Raw genomic sequence first — 24694 nt, forward strand, 5'->3', positions numbered from 1 at the left:
CATAAATGGGGTTGCGAAACAGAGAAGGAAAATTAGTTATGAATGAAAAATGTACATAACTGAACACGGGACATCCTCGATAAACTGCAGGGTATACGTTACGATAACGATGATAACGATAGCCTGGTTATTATCGAGGATGAATACGGTAATGCCATTATACTTGCAGTGCAGCGATGTCATAGCAATATGACGTCATTAGGTCTTCGACGTCATAGTGTAGCAGTACCAACTATGTCATAAACAAAGATGACAACACAGCTACGGGTGTGATTCGGTTTTAATGATGACTATCCTCATCAGTTACACCCTGAAATACACAATAACATTTATAAGAACAATAAATATATCCAGAGCATTATAAACCTTTAAGCTTTGCATACAAAGGTATGAATAACATATGCATTGTATATATCATTAGACCTACATGAAGATAAGGTATTTATATGGTCGTTGTATGTCATTACAATACTGGCCACGAAACCAGTGCAGCATCAGGCTACACAATTACATTAGCAATAACGACAACCTGCATTAAAGTTGTTCAGATATATTTGGATGGATACAATATGAAGCATGCACACGTCTTACTGTCTGTGACACATAATACAATAGATAATTGTAAACATATATAGAGAGAGATATGCAATAACAAACATACCAGAGGTATGGTCCCTAGGTGTGTCACACTAGAAGGACATGGTGGACACATTGACTCCAGCAGTATCTACAACATGCAAACAATTAAAACTAACGTCCCTTCACAATTTTGGTACACATGTTAACATCATGATCAAACCAGAGCACATATTTACAGACCTGGCATAGCACACAACAAATACCGAACACCCTAACACTTTCGTAAATGCACATACATTCACAACACATACATTATAAAAGCTTCGTAAACATGTTCAAATACCTGACTATCTAGATTTTGCCATTTACTAAATCTATCACAAATATCGAAATTACCTTATTTAGAATACATAATAAAATGTTTATATAATCTTATCTATGTAAGATATACACATATGTTTATGTATACAATATAAAACAAACATACCTTGGCAGTATTGAGAATATGATTTTTCAAACTGAGCTGAAGTTTGTCAGTGACTTGTCTGTCCAGTGACTGAGGTGCAAGTGAGAGTTAAAAAGCATGCAAGCTGATAACAATAGGGTGAGCCACTCAACCAGAACATTTGCCCTGCTTTTAACAATAGAAGCTAGTAGGGTGGTGACTGACCCAAGCACAGCTAAGTTAAAATATTTACAATGTAATATAACCTGTTAATTAAAATCCTTTTCACCCATATTACAAACTAATATATATAACTAATACTAATATCAATAGCTGATACCAATACTAATAACTAATACTAATACCACTACTAATACTATATATACTATAAACTAATAACTAGTACTAATACTAACACTAAAACTAATAACTAGTACTAATACTAACACTAAAACTAATAACTAGTACTAATACTAATATGACTAATAACTACACTGTACAAAGCTGACAGCCATATGAATATATGTGACTGCCACAATAGCATTGCAATTCATGTAAATTATGATGTTAGGGTAATGTACAAAATCTACTGTTCAAACGATATGTCCTGATACAGTTTGTTCTTACTCGCCCGTGGAAGATACTGCAGTGTAATATTTCTACGGCAATATTACACTAGTAGAGGTCAATTATTTTATGGATAGCAACTTCTTGAGTTTATTTTCACGACGTTTCTGGGCTTATCCTACCCCTCCCACGGTGGGCTATCACACCGTGGGCCATTTCACCACAGTTTCTATCAGTTTGTGTTGCATAATAATAAACAGAAAACAAAACTCGTTCCGTGAAATTCCATTTTCATTAAGCTCATGAAAGATTTCGTATCGCTCGTTTGATACCAAGTCATTAATTAGTTTGATAAAAATGGTATTCCATGGAAGATTGTTTAGTATTCTCTATATCTCATACAGGCAATGTCTTCTGTGGAACAGTTTTGGATGATACATTACTATATGAATCTCGAATTCCCATCCACATTAATTGTAACACAATAGCAATCTTCAGGTAAAGTGTCTCCGATGTTGCTGAGATGTGTTAAAATATGCATGAAATGTGTTTAAAATAGATGTGACCAGTAAGGCAGGGCTTACATTACGTCCGTATTTTTTTGAACGCATGCGTTATGCGTTGCGTTTTTGCCCTCACACAATATGCGTTAATATGCGTTTTGAACACGCGTTATAAGTAAAGACGGCGGCCATAGCTGTGATGAGTATGGTGTTGGAGGAAGAATTCGAAGAAGAGGAGGAATTACCCACAGTCACAGCAGTTTTATGTAAATAGTATTATACGGTACATTACTTAGTATTTATGAAATAATTTAAGTCATATACAAACAGATAAAGCATTCTGGAGTGATAAGTCATCCAACTAGAGGATTACATGTTACACTGGCTTGTTTCGTTCAAGAAATTACAACAACAACTCACCGGAAGTACTCACGTGTTGGCAAAATACCTTGTTAAAATGTCGTCATCAAGGGAATTCCCTCTGCGTTTCAATTTGCGTTGCGTCAAAAATACTGCAAGACCTATTTTCAACGCAGCGCAGCGCAACGCACCCAAAAACCGGACGTAGTGTAAGGTATAATTGATAAAATTACTGACTTGCGTTTTTTGACGTAACGCACGATGCTACGCAAGAAAAAACGGACGTAATGTAAGCCTTGCCTTACAACGTTGTCAACACACAAAGGAAATAGCGTGATCGTACGCGCGATGTACGCACTTACACAGTGAATATGTCGTGTAGTCAGATTGTGAAATCAGTCGTGTCATGAAATGACTAAAACATTCAGTCACACTTCAGTCATTTCATCAAATTTAACTTAATAACTTAACCTAAAAAGTGGATCACAAGTTTAACGTCGCTAATTTGAAACTATTGTGGCAGCGACTATTGCACTTCAGCTTGGCTTTGAGTCATTTACACCTGTTTGTTTGACACTTGCTGTGTCCAGAGCAGCCACGCCTCACAAATCTCTGTCCACATAAAGATGAAATGAAATTTCCTGAAACGACTTAAGTATATTGATTGTAGTTACACAAAATGAAGTGAAATCGTTGATCCTCTTAGTCATTTCACGAAATGGGTGATTTCACAGTCTGACTGTAACATATATTACGCAGGGACGTCGAGTTTGCCATAGACAATCACACAACTTTGAGCATCCTTTAATTTGGAAATAATTACAATACATCAATCATGAAATTGCTGCTGTTGCAGATAATTATGAACAGTTTCAGACAAGCTTCAGTAACTTCTTCGGTGTGGATGCCGACATCATTATCAAGTGAGTGAGTGAGTTTAGTTTTACCCCGCTATCAGCAAAATTCCAGTGATGTGGTGGGGGTCTGTTAAATAATCGAGTCTGGATCAGACAATCCAGTGATCAACATCAAGAGCATCGTTCTACGCATTTAGGATACGATACCATGAGGCAACCAAGTCAGTGAGCCTGACCACAGTATCATGTTAGTCGCCTCTTACGACAAGCATGGGTTTCTGAAGATCAGATCTAACCCGGATCTTCACGGATCGGGTTGGTAATTATCATAATTGTCTGTTGATTGCTATTGTTCCTTGGGGCTTCCTGTAATATATAAAGAGAGTACATAAAGAACACCTTTTACTGGTTTTCAGATTTCTTACTTGGGTTCGCAGTGAGATTTAAAATAAATGTAGTCGGTTAACAGCATGCGACTCATGACCACACAGCACTCAGCACTCTACAGTACCCCAACTGCAAGACGGCGGTCTGCATAATCGAGTTTGGAACAAGCAATCCAGTGATCAACACAATGAGCATCGATGTACGCAACTGGGGTACAATTGTATATGTGTCAACCAAGCCAGTGATTATAGCAGGACCTCCATTCACACCAAGGACCTGGTGTCTCTACTTATTAGTGAATAACGAACAGATCGGTGAGAGCGCTGCTCATGGGATCAGTAGCTCTTCTGGCGAGAGATCAAATGTCCTGTGTAACGAACAGACAGAAATATTTAACAATCTTAATATGTGAATACTTTAAGCATATTGGTTCGATTTCGCATCCAGTACTGAAATATGTAGAGCGATGTTGGAATGGGGCGGGGATGGGGTAGGTAGGTAGTAAATAAGTGGTTAATCAGTCCGTCGGTGAAGACCCGTGTTCGAATCCCTATACGGGTACAGCGTGGTATTGCTGAATTGTTACTAAAAGCTACCTAAACCGTATTTATCTTTGATTACAAAACTGACTTAATAAATTCTCTTATGTGTCATTAAAGTTGTATTAGGTATATTTCATACAATATACACCCAGGACACTTTAAATTACAAGGAAAATCGTTGGCCAAGACCGGCCCTTTATTAGGCTCACACAATAAACCAGCAATATCCATGTAGTATATTGATGAAGCATTTAAAATACCGGTCACATTTAATTGATAAAACAATTACCTTTATTACGAAACCTATGTCGATGTTCACAAATTGGGAGTTTCTTCAGTATCTCATCTTGCATTTTAACTAATATGTTTTCTTCGTTGTTGATAGTTTATCGAGCGTTTCATGTTTATATTACTTCCGTATGTTGTCTGGTTAACGTCGACCGTTGAAAGAACTGTACAGAAGTACTGATTAGGGAAGTAGTGTCTGGACATTCCAACCCCAATTGTCTGCCCAATCCCCTGTGCTATAACAACCCCTCTGTGACGTCAGCCACGGACATATTGGATATATTAGCAGTATTCACCAATTCGTCTCAGGTGCTATTGCTTCCATTTCGCGTCCACGGAATTATTGTCTATTCAAGATGGGGCCATCGTTCGGGCCGCTGGTGATAACCGTCCTTCTTGGACTGATACAGGTACGTTCAAGCTCTCAAATACAGGTATTAACATGGCGAACGCAACAATTTGACAGTCGGGGAAAGGCTGGGGTATGGTCTGTTTCACCTAGATGAGTAAACTCTCCGCACGGGTCGGCTTTGTCGATCGAGTGCAGAAGATCGCAATGCGAACTGGCAAATGTTGTGCCTTTTGTGGCAAAACAAGCTTTAAATCCTTGCATGTGACTTCATTATATGCACCATTCATTAAACGAAGACGAAACTGCAATCATGAAAGAAATACCCTGGCATCGGCCATGTTAAAGCGTTGCTGTTGAATATCAAATTCCATCTTCTGTGTTACCTGTATCAAAGATTCAGTGGATGAATTAACATAATGAATCATTACAACCCGACTGAACCGTCTGACTGAATCATGGTATGGGTTCGATGACACAACAGAGAGTAGAACGTATCCGTCCTAAGTTTGGGACGGTATTTCTTTGGGAGGACATTCACATAAATAAAGAATTGGGGTCAAGAGACTTGGTGTCTGACAAGTTTGTTAAACAAGTGACATGTTTACTCTTTGAACGAAAATACCTGAAGTTTCTGCCTTCACCCACAAACATGAATAGGTCATACACCAAATGGAATGACCGTTCTTTATCCTTTCTATATGTCAGTCTCTTTCATCGCCCTTTCCATGTGTTCATGTGCCCCTCCTAAAAGGTGTTGTGGCACCCATTAGGTGTGCCATCTGAAAAGGGCATTATGTACAAGACGTGTACATCTTTTAAAAGGTACAGTTGTCGATCCAGATGACACATATTCCCTATCATATACATAATTACATATTGGGTAGTTATGTTCTTTCTATGGAACTTAATTGTTTGTAATTTTCAGGAAACAAATCTCATTTTTTAATGTCTTGTCATCGGTAGAGATACATAGCCTTAGAGTAAGCCATGAATTATTGAGTTATGTTGACAATAAACTGTAAGAAAATCAATACTGCTGTTAGTCACCGAGTGTGAGTAATATGTTTTCGTATTAACATAATTCTGTAAGTTTTACATAGACTGGGCTGAGACGAGCATGTAATGTAACATTGCAACAGTTAATGATATGCTAATGGATAATCTAGATGACAGAATAACTTTGTCAGTGTTATCTGATTTATTATTTAGATTGGTACAGAGGCCAGGCTTGGTGTCACTACATTAAAGATGACAGATAAAGAATACAATGGCCATTATCTTTACTACATTAGCATGTCATTTTGACAGTTGCATCATCTGGAATTCTCAAGTCAAAGAGTAGCAAGTGGGGATATTTCTTCAAACCCACGAAAGTCTCATTTGGAAATATGTGAAACTCCAGTTGTTTCCGTTGTAAGGACAAGGAAAAAATGTTTCTTTTCCTGTTTTAGCCTATCCTTAAACAGGGCAGGTATCATCCATTGAAATTTATGCTTGTCTGCTAGCCCCAAACTCCTACATCAATAAGCCTACACCAGACTTAAGTGTATATTTGATGAAAGAGCTTGATCTTCTCTGCGTGATAGGTATACTTTTCTAGGTGGTGTGTCATATAATGTTGTTAAGTAACTTCTTTGAGAGGCATTTAAAAGTTGGAACAGTGCAGAAGGATAACGATTTATGGATGAACAACTTCTTTGTTTCTGTGTAATGTTGTTGCTCTTATCATCATAATAAAGTTGTTTGGCCATTGTTATCCTTCCTTTTACGAAATTGTATAATATGCTGATGGAATCAGTCTTAAGTGCTATTTTGTGGGATTATGTTATTTTTAAGAAGCTGAATATGTGAGGAATAAGGCTGCCCGCATGTAGCTTGGTCTGTGTAAATATGCATCTGTTCTCGCAGGTAAAGGGATATTGGCTGGCGTTAAGTTTTGGTTGCACAAACAAAAAAATCATTACTGACTTCAAACTATGCTGTAATTTGACTTGGAAAGTGTTATTCTTAGATGGTTGGGATTATTTACAGCCTCTTGGGGTCATAAAAATAATGAACCTTTACCCTGTGTAATTGTAATCAGTGGCAGTACATGGAGTGTTAAGTATATTAAAATGTTTTTACCTCAGGGCAGAACAGTTAATTAGTGCAGTATGCTTTTGAATGATTAGGATAATGTATTGGGTCTAAGTTACGAGCACCACGGTATGTTTTTAATGAACCCACTTGTAATGAGGATCTGACAAGCTTTCTATTTGTCTTTGGGTGGTGCTGTAGTCTAGTGGTTAAACCATTTGCTTGTCAAGCCAAAGACCCAGGTTTGATTCCCCTCATAGGTACAATGTGTGAAGTTCATTTCTGGTGTCCCTGGATGTGATATTGTAAGCGGCTCAACTGTATCAAACTGAAGTTTGTTGTTCATTTGCGTTTGTTACAATCATATTGTGCAACATATGTCATATTTGGGATTTCACTTTCTTAGTAAAGTACAAATTCTGGTACTTTTTTCCATTGAGTCCCAACCACCGCGACTTCCTGAGCGGGCTAGGCGGCTGACTTTGTGTGCTGGCAATTAGGTGCCTGACTCTGAGGGTGCGGGTTCGAATCCCGGATCGGACTCAACAGAAAAAAGTACTAGAATTTGTACTTTACTAAGAAAGTGAAATCCCAAATATGACATATGTTGCATTTGACCACTTTCTTAATGGCATTGTGTAATCAATCATATTGTGCTTGGCATACACTTACAGGAGATGTAATTGTACACCTAGAGGTCATTTTAATTTTGAAAGTGTTTCAAAAGGAGACTGTCTTGTTTTGGCAAAGTTTAGATGTGGAATTTTCAGTAATTTTCTTGTACCGGCAGTAAAGAAGACAATTCACTTTCTGAATGAATAAACTGCTTTATCAAAATTGTTTGTGTCAGTTCATTTTAGAAAGTCTTGAGATCACAGTTGTTGTTGTGATTATTGTGTTAGATAAGAACAATAATTCACTTTTTGACCCTTTCTTTGTTTTGATTTTTGAATCCAGTATTGTATTTAGCATGTTTTGGCTTGTGAATCCTTATTTGAATTTCCCATGTACCATATCATACTCATATATTTTGATTTTTCAAATTTTGTTATTAAGATTGTCTGTAGGCCTTGTAAAGGTTGTGCATCCCATTCTCATTGTATATATTAATGCTCATCCTGTTGATCACTGCATTGTCTGGTCCAGATTCTATTATTTACAGACCATTGCTATTTACCCAGAAAGTCTATGAGTGTGGCATGAAACAGCAGGTAAACTAACCACCCAATCTATAGACTGTTTCCTAAATGTGTAGATCGAAGCTCCAAATGTATATCTCCGGATTGTCAAGTCCAGACTCAGTTATTTAGTATCAGACAACACAAGGTTGGAATAGTGCAGAGCAAGTTCAAATTTGCAAAGTTATCACAATGCAGGTATCACAGACATGTTTTTCACGGGATGGTGGTGTTACGCGATATTTTTAGCGCTAATACACTTTTGCATATTTTAGTAGAGTTGCTAGGGTCTCACATTTTAAACTCGTATAGATTGCATACAAGCTGACAGTGATGAATGAGGGTATCTTAGTGCTTGTTTTCCTTAAATTGGAGGTATTTTGACAATGCATTAGGCTGAATTGAGTGCTCACGTCTCATCGAATCTGTTTGGGATGTTTTCACTGAAATTCAAGCCACCTCTGCAAAACTGCAACTAAAACCTAGATTGGACAATTGCCACTGGTGTTCTTTGCAGACTTGGGACTGAATATTGGCATTGGAAATGGTCCAAACATCCAGAATTTCAATCTATTTTACCACTTCGCAAAGAAAATCCTTTGTAATTTTATTAACTTGTTTTTAAGTGGCTGTATATCTTGCCCCTAGAATAAAACATACACCTGGTATGTTTGTCTCCAGAATGCTTATATAGCCATTAAATGGCTTGGGAGACTAGTAGGGTTGAAATTTAACTGGCGTCTGGTCAAAAATAGAAATGTTAGCCTGCGCTTGTGTTACCATTAATTGATGGGGACCTGCTCCATCAGCATGGTTAGGCCCATGAAGTCAGGAGCAGATGTCATTCAAAATTTATGTTGACCTCTAAAACAAGCTCCAACTTTCTTGCTTAGATATATCCTGTATTTTACTGGTAAATGGATGAATAGAATTTGTGGGATTGTGATGCTCATGTTATTGCATTCATGCATTTCAATACAGCCTCAAGATACACTGGGAGAAACAAATGAGCTGGGGAAAGTTCAGATGCTCCTTTTATAGTTTGCAGTCTCTGTTACCAGCCCTGAATAGCACTGTGGGAGCTTATCTGGGAATAAATCAAGGATCACTGGCATCAAGGGTTGTTCCCTCCTCTCCTCTCTTCTTCTCCTCTTCCTCCTCCTCCTCCTCCTCTTTCCTCCTCTATCTTTCTTAAAAAGTGAAATTGATTAAAGTTAAGGATTTGAAAAGTGAGATCGGTTCAGGTTGATATTAATATTTGTCCAACTTATTTTTCTGTGTTTTCTTCTGTGACATAATCATTATAAAACAGACACCATCATAAGGTAATATTTCTGAATCGTGAATGTGACCTCCAATCAACAGGAAGTTGATAATTAACCTTGCCATTATGATTTTTCTCTTATTTTGTGATATAAAATGTCAACACCGAAAAAAAGAATAAACGGTTGTGCCATTATCTACTTACACATGCAGAATCATGTATAAATGTCATGAAACTTCTGTAGCAAATCAGGGCAGTGATTTTGCATGGTAGTTTAAGTGTTTGCTTTTCATGCCAAGGACTGAAGTTCGATACCCACATAAGTTACAGTGTTTGAAGCCAGTGTCTGATTATTGCTAAATAAAATAAGTGTTCACGGTAGGATTTGTAAGAGTGCGAGCACAAATAAAATTATTTATTTTCATTACATTGCCAAACCTGAATCATTTCAAAATTTATATTTTTGTGTGTGTGTGTTACTGTTTAAGGGTATTTTTTCAAATTAAGTAGATCAAAATTTGTGTGTCCAAAGCATGCACTCAAAATATGTTTGTGTGTTTTTATTATTTTTTGTGTGAAAGATGCAGGTTTCTGTGTTAACGAACACTGTTAAAGTGATGTAAAACTAAACTCACAGCTGCAAATCCAACAGGCTCTAACAGTTTTGTTATTTCACTGTTTTACTCGATCATTAAATAATTCATGTATTGGTTGTATCGTGTACAATCACCTTTGATAGATCTGTGGCCTTTAAGCTCAAATTATCTAAAAACAATAAATTTAGGTAAAGCATGCTAAATTATTGCAGCTTCATGCTTTTGTGACCTCCATGCTATCTGTTATAAGTAATCAGTTTGTGAATTAAGCCAAAAAGGCATCCAGACATCAGGGCTCACAACTTCAAAATCTTACCAACCCAAAATGGATTTAACGTGACCAGACAATCCAAAGAAAATAAGTCAGTTTTTGTTGTAAAGATTGATTGAATAAACCTGAGACATGTGTTTACTGCAGAACTTTGCTCATTGGTAGGTGCCTCTGTTTTAGTGATAAGATGTGTCGACGCAGTGGAGTTTGAGATATGATAGTTAAGTATTAAAACAATAATTGTCAAGTCTAAATATAAGGGTCAATTTGAAAAATATGAAGATTTTAAAGATATGGTGAATATACTTAGATGTATGGAACATAATATCATAAAATATTGCCGGACCATTGGGCTGGCTAGCTGTAAATTTAGGCTTTAGACTGTCTGTCTAAAATCTAGCCCATCTCGGTTGTACAGGCCTTATTTCATTCAGTGAAGTAATTGTAGTTTAGCTTCCAGGGCCTAATTTCATGGTGAGCTACCGTCACTGGGAGGCTGTGTGCGACCAGATTATCAATCCTGCAGGATTACAATAGAGGTGAAGGTTAGGCAACATTATGTAGTGTGTGAGTTTAATGGCCCCCCTCATTTATGACTGCAATTGTTAGGTGGTGTAACACAGACAATAATAACCCAACCTCTCTGTAAACTACATTAGGCACAGATGGCTGATTTATCCAAAGCGTTATGCAGCTAGGGTAGCCAAGTGGTTCACTTGTCATGCTGAAGACCTGGGTTCTATACCCAACATGGGTACAGTATGTGAAGCCCATATCTGGTGTTCCCCACCATGATATTGCTGGAATATTATTAAACTAAAAAGTGGAGGAAAACTGAATTGACACACTCACTTATCCAAGGAGCCATAATTCTCAGTGTCATGTTGTTTTTCTTGGTGTAAGCTCAAAGTTAAAACATTCTACTGTTCATGGCTTCAATAGAGCTTTCAAATTTGAATAGTTTACAATTGGGGGAAATTTGTAATTAATTGTATCATCATCAGTGAAAAAATGATTCAGATGCTAGTCAAAGGTTATGCCTGAATGTCAGGTTCTGATGTTTTTTCAGCTGAAGAATTGACCTGCCTCAGAGAAATAAATATACCACTCGATGGAACTTCTTGTTTGTTGAATAGGGCGATGTTATAACGTGGATTCTTACATTGTTATCAAGCTTAAAGTGACTTGCCTCTGCATGTATTTGTTATGGCTGCCATTGGTGGTGCAGCACCTTTGTGCCTGCCTTTTAACAAATGTCAGATTTGTGCTGTCGGCTCTTTATTGTCAGATTTTATGTAGAAATTTCTTATGAATATGGAACGCAAAGTGTTTTGCCATCCTATTTAATGACCCGTTCACACACTACAGTTGTTGCATACTGCTGTGACTGAGACGGGCCTAATCTGTCTTTAAACTACCACAGGCTTTTGCTTTTCAACATGTCTTAGCAGGTATGCTGCTCCATTGCTGGTGGGGAAGCCTCATGGTTAAAAGAATCACTTGTTAAAACGATCTACATTCGATTCTCTACCTGGGTACAATGGTTGAAGTTTGTTTTTGGTGTCATTTGCTGTGATATTGCAGGAATATTCCTAAAAGTGGTCATTCACTCATTCACTATCCATTGCCATGCTATTGCTAGATTATTCCTAAAAGTAGTTAAAAACTCACTCACTGTCAGTGCTGTGATGTTGCAGGAATATTCCTAAAAGTGGTCATTCACTCATTCACTATTGATTGCCATGATATTGCTAGATTATTCCTAAAAGTAGTTACAAACTCACTCACTGTCAGTGCTGTGATGTTGCAGGAATATTCCTAAAAGTGGTCACTCACTCATTCACTATTGATTGCCATGATATTGCTAGATTATTCCTAAAAGTGGTAAAACAAATCACTCACTCACTGTCAGTGCTGTGATGTTGCAGGAATATTCCTAAAAGTGGTCACTTACTCATTCACTATTGATTGCCATGATATTGCTAGATTATTCCTAAAAGTGGTAAAACAAATCACTCACTCACTGTCAGTGCTGTGATGTTGCAGGAATATTCCTAAAAGTGGTCACTCACTCATTCACTATTGATTGCCATGATATTGCTAGATTATTCCTAAAAGTAGTTACAAACTCACTCGCTGTCAGTGCTGTGATGTTGCAGGAATATTCCTAAAAGTGGTCACTCACTCATTCACTATTGATTGCCATGATATTGCTAGATTATTCCTAAAAGTGGTAAAACAAATCACTCACTCACTGTCAGTGCTGTGATGTTGCAGGAATATTCCTAAAAGTGGTCACTTACTCATTCACTATTGATTGCCATGATATTGCTAGATTATTCCTAAAAGTGGTAAAACAAATCACTCACTCACTGTCAGTGCTGTGATGTTGCAGGAATATTCCTAAAAGTGGTCACTTACTCATTCACTATTGATTGCCATGATATTGCTAGATTATTCCTAAAAGTGGTAAAACAAATCACTCACTCACTGTCAGTGCTGTGATGTTGCAGGAATATTCCTAAAAGTGGTCACTTACTCATTCACCATTGATTGCCATGATATTGCTAGATTATTCCTAAAAGTGGTAAAACAAATCACTCACTCACTGTCAGTGCTGTGATGTTGCAGGAATATTCCTAAAAGTGGTCACTCACTCATTCACCATTGATTGCCATGATATTGCTAGATTATTCCTAAAAGTGGTAAAACAAATCACTCACTCACTGTCAGTGCTGCAGGCATATTCCTAAAAGTGGTCACTCACTCATTCACTATTGATTGCCATGATATTGCTAGATTATTCCTAAAAGTAGTAAAACACTCACTCACTCACTGTCAGTGCTGCAGGAATATTCCTAAAAGTGGTTAAACACTCACTCACTCACTCACTCTAGTTTTCTGCTGTAATACAGACCAAAATTTAATCTGTCATCTACCACAGACTCACCTTTTCTTATTGTATGAGGAGACCTGATAACTAAGCTGTGGCCACTGATTTACCATCCTAGGAACAAACAACCAGTAGACTTACATTCCTCACTGACTGGAAATGGTTAATTTTCTCACTAAGACGGGACAATGGGAGCATTATGGCATCCTAGTGGTGCTTGTGTAGAATTAACATAATGAATTCCCAGGAGTGCAGTAAATGAAAAAATAGTATGTAATACAGTAGGCAGAATTGATTGCCTGAGGATTTTATAGTAGTTTCAGCTGTTGGCAGTATTCATTGCCCTAGGATTTGATTGCAATAAGGACTGTTGTCAATATGGGTCATATTTCTGTTCACTTTGTTCCTCACATGGATTGACATGTATATTTGAGTTGGGTGTCAGAAACCTACGATTGTGAGTTTGATTCCTGGTTTGCACAGATGTATTGTTCATATTTCAGCACCATAACTGTGCCTGTAGGTTTCAAGATCAGTGATAAATGCTGTACATTGCATAACATGGCAAGGCGCTAAGACTATTTGATAAAGTATTAAAAGCAAAGTCATTTCAAAAAGAAAATTTATAGTAAAGAATTTTGATGAAACATTGATGATGTTGATAGTTACAAAAAAAAAAATGTTTCCTGTAAAGAAATCTAATTTTTTTCAAATTTTTGAAAGTATGGCCATGCTGACATTCCAGTCTAGAATTTGATCCGGGGTGCATTTTGAAATAGTTTTTATTGAACAGGGATTTAACATGGAATCCAGATTTGAGTTCTGAGGCAGAAGTCTCAGATGGATAATCTGAATAGTAGAAAATCGATGGGTGGATCCCATTCCAGTCCCTTTATAAAGTTTTTCCGTACTTGTCGTTGCTTGCAACAGTATTTCATGCCTTGTGACAGCAGCAATCCATAGATCAAAAACATGAGCAGTGATCTATGAGATACGATGACATATGTCAACCATGTCCTCGAGTCTCCTGATGCTGTTCAGTGCCTATTGTGACAAGCATGGGTTACTGAAGATCAGTTCTAGTCCATACCTCATGGGTATTCAGTGTTGTTAGAAGATGTATCCTCATAACCCCGTATGGTGCTTGTCCTGATAACCCCGTATGGTGCTTGAAATTAATGGGATAAAACAAGCACTGGCCACTCATATGTTCCTGCTTGAGAGGGTTGTTGATGTTATGCATCATCTACAGACCCAGATTCATGTGGAGATATCCCCAAAACACAAGCTTGTACATTGCTACACATGAGCAGTAATCTTGGAATTAACATCAAGATCTGCTTCGCCTTCCAGTCAGACTGAGGACAGTAGGGTAGTCTAGTGGTTGAAGCGTTCGCTCGTCACACTGAAGACCCAGTTTCAGTTCCCCACATGGGTGCAATATGTGAAGCCCTTTTCTTGTGTCCAGCTCTACTGTGATATTTCTGGAATATTGATATAAGCTGTGTAAAACCATACTCATTCACTCCTGTCAGTGAGAATGAATCAAAACATAATGATCATTAGCTTATGTAAATGATAGCAAATGTAAATATTCAGTGATTGAACAAATAGCTTGTTGCCTGTCCTAACTTTCATAACTCTTCCACTAAAACATACACTTCTAGCCGTAGTGCCAATATCACTTTGTGGATTGAGGCCTCATTCTAACAGCTCTCAAGCCTCTGAACCACTTATGCAGCACACACAGAAAGATAATATGATAATTGAAGCATTATCAATCTGCAAATTTGACATTTCCTGACTGCCATGGCGTACAGTTTCTGAGTAGATTGCCATGGCCTTTAGAGCGACATGCTCTGTTTGTTCAATGTCAATTTCCAGCTCCATCGGAACATATATCAGCATCTAGGAAAATAGCTTCGTAATTACAACTAGGATCGGGCCATTTGTTACCACACATTTAGGCCAAGTATTTGATATCTTGAGGCTGGCAAACATTATCTGTTTCACCATAGCTGTCCAAGCTGATTGTTTCCCTTGTTATCGAGTGTGGTTGATTGGTGCTCAAGTGTGATGGGTCTTCATTATGATGTTTCCTTGAGGTAGTTTGCTTTGCTTGGTAGGAGTTATTTCCCTTGATGTTATTGAAGATACACAGTTATTTCCCTTGGTGTTTTTTATAAGTGCTGAGATTTTCCCCTGGATGTTATATTAGGTGGAGAGTTAGTTCCCTTGATGTGTCTTAAAGTGCTGAATTATTTTCCTTCTGTTTGGTTGAGAGTTATATTTTCACTTTGTCCATGTGGACAAGTCATCCATTATAACTAACCAAATCTTGATCACAATTTAGACCAACTGCAACATCATAGGCAACCGCCTCCTATATCATGCATATGGAGCCATCTAATATAAGACACAGAACAGTAAAACATTGCTGATGATTAGGTCTGTTATGATTCACTCAAGTTTGTGTTAAATTATGCTGAAAACTTTCCTGAATGCAAATGATTACTTGTCATCAATAGTATAAAATTTATTAGAAAGAAGTGTGTGTTTACTTGAATTTGGGTGTAACTTACCTGAACATATATACCTGACGTATCAAAGGGAATACAGCCAGGCCTAGCAGGATAATTGTCAACACCCATATATTTAGTTGGACAGTACTGTTGTCACTGGTCATTGTCTTTATAGATTAACACTGTAACACGATATTTGATTGAATATTATGCTAATAATTGTATCATGCTGATATCCAGTTCAGGTGCTCAAAGGCTTTTTCCCTTGATCATCGATGCCAGTCTCAACCCTTACATTATATTACCAATCTCAACTCCTTGGGGCTCATAAAACTGTTGCAGCCACTAGACACACCAAGTTCATGTGACTTTACCATCCATATATAGTACCCATTCACAGCTGGGTGGCCTGGGACACATAGTCACAGTATTTTGTCAAAGTTTACTCCTAATTGACTGTACCCACAACTAGGTGTTTGCACGTATTCGTGTGGCCACCTTCTGTTCATTTACTTACTGGTTCATGGTTGTACAGAGTTGTGACAACACTGAAAAACTCTACACCACGTCAAGGGTTTGCCTGATCTCGACACCTCAAGTTTGCTTGATCACTAGCCTGGTGCTTTAGGCAAGCTTGCCCACCAACGAATATATTTAATTTTTGTATTCCTTACCAATACTTGTTCTCATCATCCAGTTATGGCGATATTTATCACAACTGCCTCTCATTGGATTCACTGCATCCCAAGCGATTGCAGGGTTCATAATTACTAACTGATTATATGATGTATTTTACGCAATAGGAAAAAATGCTGCTTCCAGGTTAAAGATTTTGCTACCTATTTTTAAAACGTGTAGCAAGTACTTGCCACTTCATAAAATAGTTAATATCAAACACTTGATCTTATACCTGAAGACATTCAGTTCATATGTTCACATTTGGACTTTTGTAATTATTGAAATGTTTTCTTTCAGACTTTGACTGCGACTGTGAATGTTGACGAGAAGTTTGAGCCCATGGTTGCATTCATGTGCAACAAACCTGCCATGCATCGTGTGACAAACGGCTGGGAGTATGACACCACAACCGACTGCCTGAAGAAGAAGACCGATATCCTCCAGTACTGCCAAGAGGTCAGTCTTTCCCTAGATCTCTTGTTAACATGTATTTTTGTGTGAAATGTGTGAAAAAAATAGCCATGTCTCATGTGTTTCGAGTTGCCTTATAAAGTTTTAAGGAAACAATAGTCAAACAATTGCAGGTGTGTAATGTAACCCTGCATCTTTCTCCCAAATCCAAATCAATGTTCCCAGAATCTCTGACATGTTTCCCAAATCCCAGTCCATGTTCTTAGAATCTCGGCCAGGTCCCCCCAAATCCCAATCCATGTGCCCAGAATCTCAGACATGTCTCCAAAAGTCCCTGTCCATGTTTCGTGAATTTCTGATGTGTCCCTTGAACATGCATCAATATCACCTGAATCCCCACCAGTGTCCCCGAAATCCCATTCCAGATCCCCCAAACCCAGTCCAAGTTTCCTGAATACCATGCATGCCCATCCCCTTAAACCAAGTCTGTGTGCCTCGAATTCCCTGTGAATGGCCATCCTTTTTCACTGAATCCCAGTTCCTGAAACCAAGAGCATGTCCCCTCAATCCTCATCCATGTTGCCTGCTCCACCATCCATGTCTGAATCCCCTTTCATACCCCGTCCATGTATCATGAATGCTTGTTTCCTTGGCCTTGGTCGTCTTGCTGGATAGACATTCCAACAGCTTCAGTGGTTGCTATGACGATCAAATCAATTACATGAATATCGGGGCCAGTTCTTTCACCAAGTCGATAACATGGCTGGAAAATTGATTGAGTTTGTAACTGGTGTTAGGAGATCTGGCTAAGATCCAATGATTGAGGCACAAAACCTGATGTAAGCAGAGCAGCCGTGAATGACAGCGTATGCAAATCTCCGGCACCCTTGTGCTCTCCCAACACACATGAAACAGGCTGCAAGTCTTAAAGGAGCACATCCTAGGTTTGGCATTCCTTTCAGTGGTAATAAGAACTCCTCTATTCGCAGCAGATGAAATTGTGGCATATTGTGCCTTGGGACCAAAATAGGTGGAATTTACAGACGAAGATGTTCTTTGAGTATACTGTTGAAAAGGAATAATTTGAAGCCTTGAAGATACTAAATACATGTTTATGCTGCATGAATACTTTGAAAGCACTAAGGAGCGTTGAAAAGAGGATATGGGGATGGTTTTAAGCAAATGAATTTGGGCTTAATTTATGGAACAAATGATTTTTTATTCTCTTTCATGTCAATGAGTGTCTGGGCAAGTTGGTTTGTGTTTTTATGTGTCACTAAAGAAATACCTTGTACGTTGTCTGAGTGGGCTGATCTTTTTTAAAGTTGCAGCATGTTAACTGAAAGAGTTTGTATTGTGAGTGGGCCAATTGGGGGTTTAAGCAATATTTCAGGAATATTAGAGTGGGGACATAAAATTAGGCTTATCACTTTGTACCCATGTTTGGAACATAGAAAATTAATTTTTCTTTCTGTTTTTCTTATTCTTGAAAAACTACAACTAGTGAATCTGTAAAACAAGAAATACAATTGGTTGGCCTTATTATAAAATTCACCAAAATTCTCCACGTGGGAACAATGTGTGAAGCCCATCTCTGGTATCCTCCGCCATAATTTTGCTGGAATATTGCACAGGTCTTTGGTGTGAATTGAGTGAATGCTTTAACCACTGGGCTACCCCACCACTCTTGAAGTCTTCATGATTTGCCAAGGTAGCAAGAAGGACTGCTCTGGCTTTCACATGGTGAGCAAACATGCCCATTTGTGTTTCAGGATCCTCTCAGATTCCACACCATAGAACCATGCTATGCATGATAAATTGAATTGGTTGAAATGCCACAATTGATGTATGGTTCATTTCGAACAACCAATCATTGAAAAACTAGTTATGTCATGTTTCAGATTTTACTGATCAGATTTTTGTGGCAGATAAGTATAAAGAAAAACCATGCAGTTTTCTGTTGTTTTTTTGCTTCATTTAGAAACAATGCAAATTTCGCATCCATTGTAAAATGCTGTGCCAGACTCCTTTCAAGTGCAGGCGCTTTCAAGTGATGACTAAAATATAATGAACATAAACTTCCCAGAGTCTTCAAGAAGTATTCAGTCATGACTTTTAAGTAAGTGATGATATTTGTTCAACATCTAAATTTGGGGGTCAAATAATTAGCAAAGACTGTTGATTTTCAACTAATAATGTCTTTTTACAAATGTCTCCAAATCTGAATTATAAAGAGTTATTGTGTGTGCTTTCTGATCAGTCTGAAATCAATCCAGGTTACCCATCCCAGCCTTACTAGACTGCCTCTGCTCTATCAATTTATGTTGGCTGTAGGCACAACTTAGATATATTTTGTAGATAAATCTCTCTGTATATTGTTTAAGAAGATATGTCGTGGACTGAATGTCAGTCTACAGCCAAGGCCAAACACTGCCGACTGCTTCTCATTCATCTTTGATACAGCAGGGTCATGTTGTCCATCCTCCTCACTTGTGAAGTGAGACCAGTTGCGTCTCAGGTTTCTCCGAGCAAATCCACTGTCTCTGTAAGGACAAGGGCAATAAGCAGCAGGTGTCATCCATTTACTGGGGGCATCAGGCCAAGACCTTGGTCCAATTCCCAACATGGTTACATTGTGTGAAGCTAACTTCTGGTGCCCCCTACTATGACATTGGTGAAATACTGTTAAAAGCAGTGTGACACAGACATTGTTAAACTATTGTGTTAAATGTAGATGGAAGTTCGAGACAAATATGCATAGTTATTTTTCAAATACAGTAATCTAAGTTTATCACCAACATGTTTACAGTGAAGTGACTCATGTAACAAAACATATCCCACCACGTTCTGTACAGTTTGAAATGCACATTACTAATTCTGTCTATAGCAAACTGAAGTTACGATTCTCTAGAGTTTGTTAATGCCGCTGAAATACTGTTCAAATAGGTGTTGGACGCCATTTTGACATGGCAAACAATTTGCTGTTGGCATAATAGCAGCGTAAAATTTAACTCTTGTACTATTTATGAACATGAATCACTAAATATTTATCTATTAGGTGAATTGACTTATTCAAAAGTAAACTGGATGATCTACTCTTAAAGATGGACAGCAAGGGCTTTCTTCACTTTTGTGTTTCCTTGCTTGAGATGTCTCTATCTCATTCTCTTGAACCATCTTCTGTACCATCTCTGTGATGAGGTCCATAAAACTACATGCCTGATGTGATCTGTGACAATAATTGCCAACAGATTCAATCCCCTTCAATGCTACAAGGATTTCCGCACATGTAAATCATGTTATTGATCAAAATGATGAAATTCCTTTGCAATCTGGTAATGTATTTCACTGTCAGTGGATCATGTCACATTGTAATGTCTCTTGACAAAATGTTGACATTAATTTTACAAACTGTTCCACAGGACTTGTGTTTCATGATACCTTCAAACAAGGAACATATTATCTTGTCCTATATTTCTGTACATGGAAGTTTTTCCACAGTGGCTCCTGAAGATTCGAGCTGGAATGTGATCTTCTGTAGCCCATGCTTGTCATAAGAGGCAACTAATGAGTTCAGTGTGATTGACACTGTATCCCAAATTGCGTGGATTGATGCTCATGCAGTTGATCACTGGATTGCCAAGTCCATACTCGGTTATTTACAGATTGCCTCTATTTAGCTGGATTATATTGGAGAGCAATGTAAAAGTAGCACAGAGTCAGCAACATGATGAAGGTTGCACAGTGTCCAACTCAACCATGTCTGTTAGTCTGAGTGGTTGATAAAGCATGAAACTTGTTGCTGAAGTGGGATGAATGTTGTCCATTCCATCAACCACATGCTTGCTAGGCCAAAGTTTATTCAGAGTAGTCTAGAATCCTGCTGACTGAGTTGAAAACAACGGGACAACTGTTGAAAAGATGTGTACCCCTTCTGCGGATATTTTAGAAAATATACAAAGCTGAAGGTAGAAATACCATTCTTGCTGTCTCATTATGTCCCTATTCAGTTCAACAGTCCGCTTGAATCTCTCACAAATGGTATTCTGTTAATTAAAAAGCTCATTGTGGCAACCTATCAGAGAATTGCTAATGAACAGACGATGAGGCTATATGAGTGGAGCTTGTTACCTCCAATGGACTAATCATGTTCTATTATGGTCTTTCTGTAAAGCTTGTCGAAACACCACTATGAATCAATAGTTTGTTTCAAAGTGAAATTTTATTGTATTTGGCTGATGTATGTAGATCAGGCCCCCCTAAGTAATTGAAGGAATTACAGCAAATTTGAAGGAATTGCATCTCAAATGTAAACAAACGCAGCCCACTCGCGAAACAATTGCAGCGATATCGGTAGTTTAGCGGTAATAACAGAAACACATCGGCCCTATCGGAAGCAATGTCGGTAATACTGGAAACACGATCGGCCATCTTCGGAGATTTTTCGGTCACGAGCGGAAACTCACGCAGCAAAACATGGCGTCGTTGGAAGAAGCACCCGTCTCGGTGAGATTTGTTTTTAGTTCCTACTATTACATTTTCATACTTATCCATCTTTGACCACCCGTGTTGAATGCGTTTAGGTATGAGGTGTTGTCGGGGCAATAGCTTATATTTTAAGGAAAAGATTGTCACTGCAGAAGAGTGTCACAAGTCATGCCCCTGGAGATTGTTTACATCTGAACATCGAAGTCGTGCCGATGATTACGAACATCATGAACGTGCGCCATGAAGAAGTTTAAGAGCCATAATTTTTCTTGCTACGAGGTGCAATTGACAAATTTAAACACATTTTACACCAAAAAAAATGATGTTATATCTGGCGCACGTTCGTAATCATCGGCACGACTTCGATGTTCAGATGTAAACAAACTACAGGGGCATGACTTGTGACGCTCTCCTAGAGTGACTATCTTTTCCTAAAAACATAAGCTATTGCCCCGACAACACCTCATACCTAAACGCATTCAACACGGGTGGTCAAAGATGGATAAGTATAAAAATGTAATAGTAGAAACTAAAAACAAATCTCACCGAGACGGGTGCTTTTTCCAACGACGCCATGTTTTGCTGCGTGAGTTTCCGCTCGCGACCGAAAAATCTCCGAAGATGGCCGATCGTGTTTCCAGTATTACCGACATTGCTTCCGATAGGGCCGATGTATTTCTATATTACCGCTAAATTACCGATATCGCTGCGTTTGTTTACATTTGAGATGCAATTCCTTCAAATTTGCTGTAATTCCTTCAATTACTTAGGGGGGCCTGTAGATGAGATCTGTGGGAGTTTTGGGAAGGGATGACTGTCCTAGGCATGCTAGTAGAAAGAGATAACCAAATGGATAAACTTGTCAAACTCTGACAGGTTATATTGTGTGTTATTACACTGGTGGATTGGATCATTGTTCACTGATAGCTTGTGACTGCATTACATGGGATGTGATAAGTGGGAGTATGATATATCATGCGTACAATCTCTTTGTATAGTGTACTATATCTTGTTATATATACTATTCATACTAAAGGAAACAACTGTTCCCAGGTAGGCTTTGAACAGCTTGCCTGAATACAGGCATTGAAGAGCTCACTCTGTTTTATGAATACAAAAATGAATTTTACAGAATGAACCCACTATGTTGGCTGAAATGGAGGAGATACTATATTTATAATAAAATATTTCATGGGCTCTGCATCTTGCTATTTTGAACCTTGTGGTTTTCATGTTCCGTGTCTGTTGACAGACAGGCTTCAGCTTATGGGTAGCATTGACGCAATCATTGTCCCATTGTTTTTCATTGTAAAAGTTTCATTAAGGGGAGGGGAGTGTATTGTCATTCAGACTTTCCCTGAGTGTGAAAAAAGAGTATTTTGAAGACGTTTGTATGTTTTTTAAATGAATTTCAGACTCTTTCTTGAATAGTTTTTCATCTGGTAGGGAATTTTATCTGCCTTGATAGTTGAAAGAAAAAAATAGAGACAGAGAAAAAAAGACATAGTTGTGACAGCCTTTCAGAGGATCAATCCTCTCATTCCATGAAATATTTCCTAGCTAGTAAACGAAAACTTCCAAGCTTCTTTTCTGTTGAGCATTTCAGGATTTCATGTTAAAATAAATGTTACTTTGTTCAAGGGATATTTTTACAGAGGTTTTAATTATGTTTTTCAACATTGTGTTCAGCGCTGAAATGTAGTATCCCGTCATCCCTTCCCTTCTTTGTGAGTCAAATCTTGTGACATTTTTATAATAGTGGTACCGGGAAATCTGCATTTTCATTCCCATTAAGGAAATATTAATGGATTTTCCTGCAGATTTGCTGCCATATATAAATCTTTGAGAAGATCCAGATGGATCCTTGTACTGGCAAACAAGGATAAGTTGGACCGGCGCAGAAAATACGTTAACTAGATGTAGGTGTGAACAGCAGTGGGCAGTCGCAATTGGTTTTTGAAATGGAGAACAGATGTAGGCCAGTGAAGGCAGCTGCACTTGGCTTGATCGTAAGACTCTCATGTCATACTTGATCCTGGGCAGCCTGGTTCCCCATTGCTCACAATGGTAAGCACCAGTGGGCAGCACTCATTTATGTTAATATGGGTCAATTGTCATCTTATTTTGTTTGCCAGTACATGTCCTTACACTTGGATGTGGCCTGAACACAGAGTTCTGGTCAGTTGATGTCATGCAATGTTGGTCTCAAAGAATGGATCACCTGTTATGCTGATTCAGTCATGAGAGTTTGTAAGACTCAAGTCCTGACCTCCAGACTAATGCGTAGTCCCTGAATGTGTTTAAATTTGATAGTAACAAATAGACCTAATTCTATTGCAGAGTAGCTCCAGTGAGTTGGGTGATAACCTGATGAAATCGCGACTTCATATTGGGCTTTGCCTGCCAAGAAGGGAAAAGCAAGTCTTGAAATGTAGTTATTTACAGACTGCCACCATATATTAGGAATATTGCTGAGTGTGGCATAAAACTAAACTCACTCACATCCAGCAAGGCTTGGCTATTGATTCTGGTTGAGGAGTGCCCCTTTTTATGTCTTAGTGGAGGCAAACCTGTCAATAACTTGCCCATTAATGGGATTAAATTCAGTTGATCATAACGTGATAAATTGTGGGTAATGACCTCAAAATCTAACTGAAGTGGCTGTGGCATATGCTTGACTGCATCCAGTGTGATGATTTCAAGCTGATTAAGATGGACTAGGACTGTATTGTGTGAGATATGGCTCTTGCTTTTCAGAAGCTTGAATAATCAAAGCTATGAATATTTGAACTGAACCTCGTTTGAAAACTAGTTGTAATGATTATGTATGTTGCATAAATTTGGCTTTTCTGTATGCAAAATATAGTGTTTGGGGATGAATGTTTTTGTTTTGTGAGATGATCTTGTTTGCTAGCAAACTGACCTTGACACCTGCTATGGTGTGCAGTGGAAAGATAGCTGCGCAGATGTTTAGAATTGTTCTCTTGGAGTTGATGGATGTTGAAGGACAGACAGTTTATGGATTGCATCTCCTTTTTGTATAAAAACTTGAAGCTGTTTTAATTATATTGGGGACATTAGAGTAGCTAAGTGGTGAAAGCATTTGTTTGTTATGCCCAGGATAAGTGTTCAATGCTCCATATGGGTACAATGTGTGAATCCCATTTCTTGTGGCCTCACCATAATATTGCTGGTATATTGTTAAATGCAGGTTGTTCTTAACCCTGAATATTGGGTGTTAGAATTGGTTTAGTAACCTATGCATGTTGTAAGAGATGACAGTTGGACATCAGGTTCACTGATTGGGTTGACATGTCTCCGCATCCCAAGGTTGACGCTCATGCTGTTCATCACTGGATTGCCTGGTTCAGACATGAATATTTGCAGACTGATGCTGTGTAGATAAAAAATTGCTGAGTCTGGTTTAAAGCTAATAA

At 38.2% G+C, this 24694-nt stretch overlaps 1 protein-coding gene across 1 annotated transcript in view; it reads left to right on the forward strand.

Annotated features, from left to right (window-relative positions):
* Positions 1-4728: 4728 nt before the first annotated feature.
* The window catches only part of LOC137287667 (amyloid-beta precursor-like protein), a 54180-nt gene continuing 34214 nt past the window's right edge, over positions 4729-24694 (forward strand). Inside the window, exons 1-2 of the mRNA XM_067820060.1 lie at positions 4729-4938; positions 16656-16814. Of these exons, the coding sequence (XP_067676161.1) occupies positions 4885-4938; positions 16656-16814 (213 nt within the window). The 5' untranslated portion in view covers positions 4729-4884. The remainder of the gene's footprint in view (positions 4939-16655; positions 16815-24694) is intronic.

This window comes from Haliotis asinina, chromosome 1 (assembly GCF_037392515.1).
Source record: "Haliotis asinina isolate JCU_RB_2024 chromosome 1, JCU_Hal_asi_v2, whole genome shotgun sequence".
Lineage (NCBI taxonomy): Eukaryota > Metazoa > Mollusca > Gastropoda > Lepetellida > Haliotidae > Haliotis > Haliotis asinina.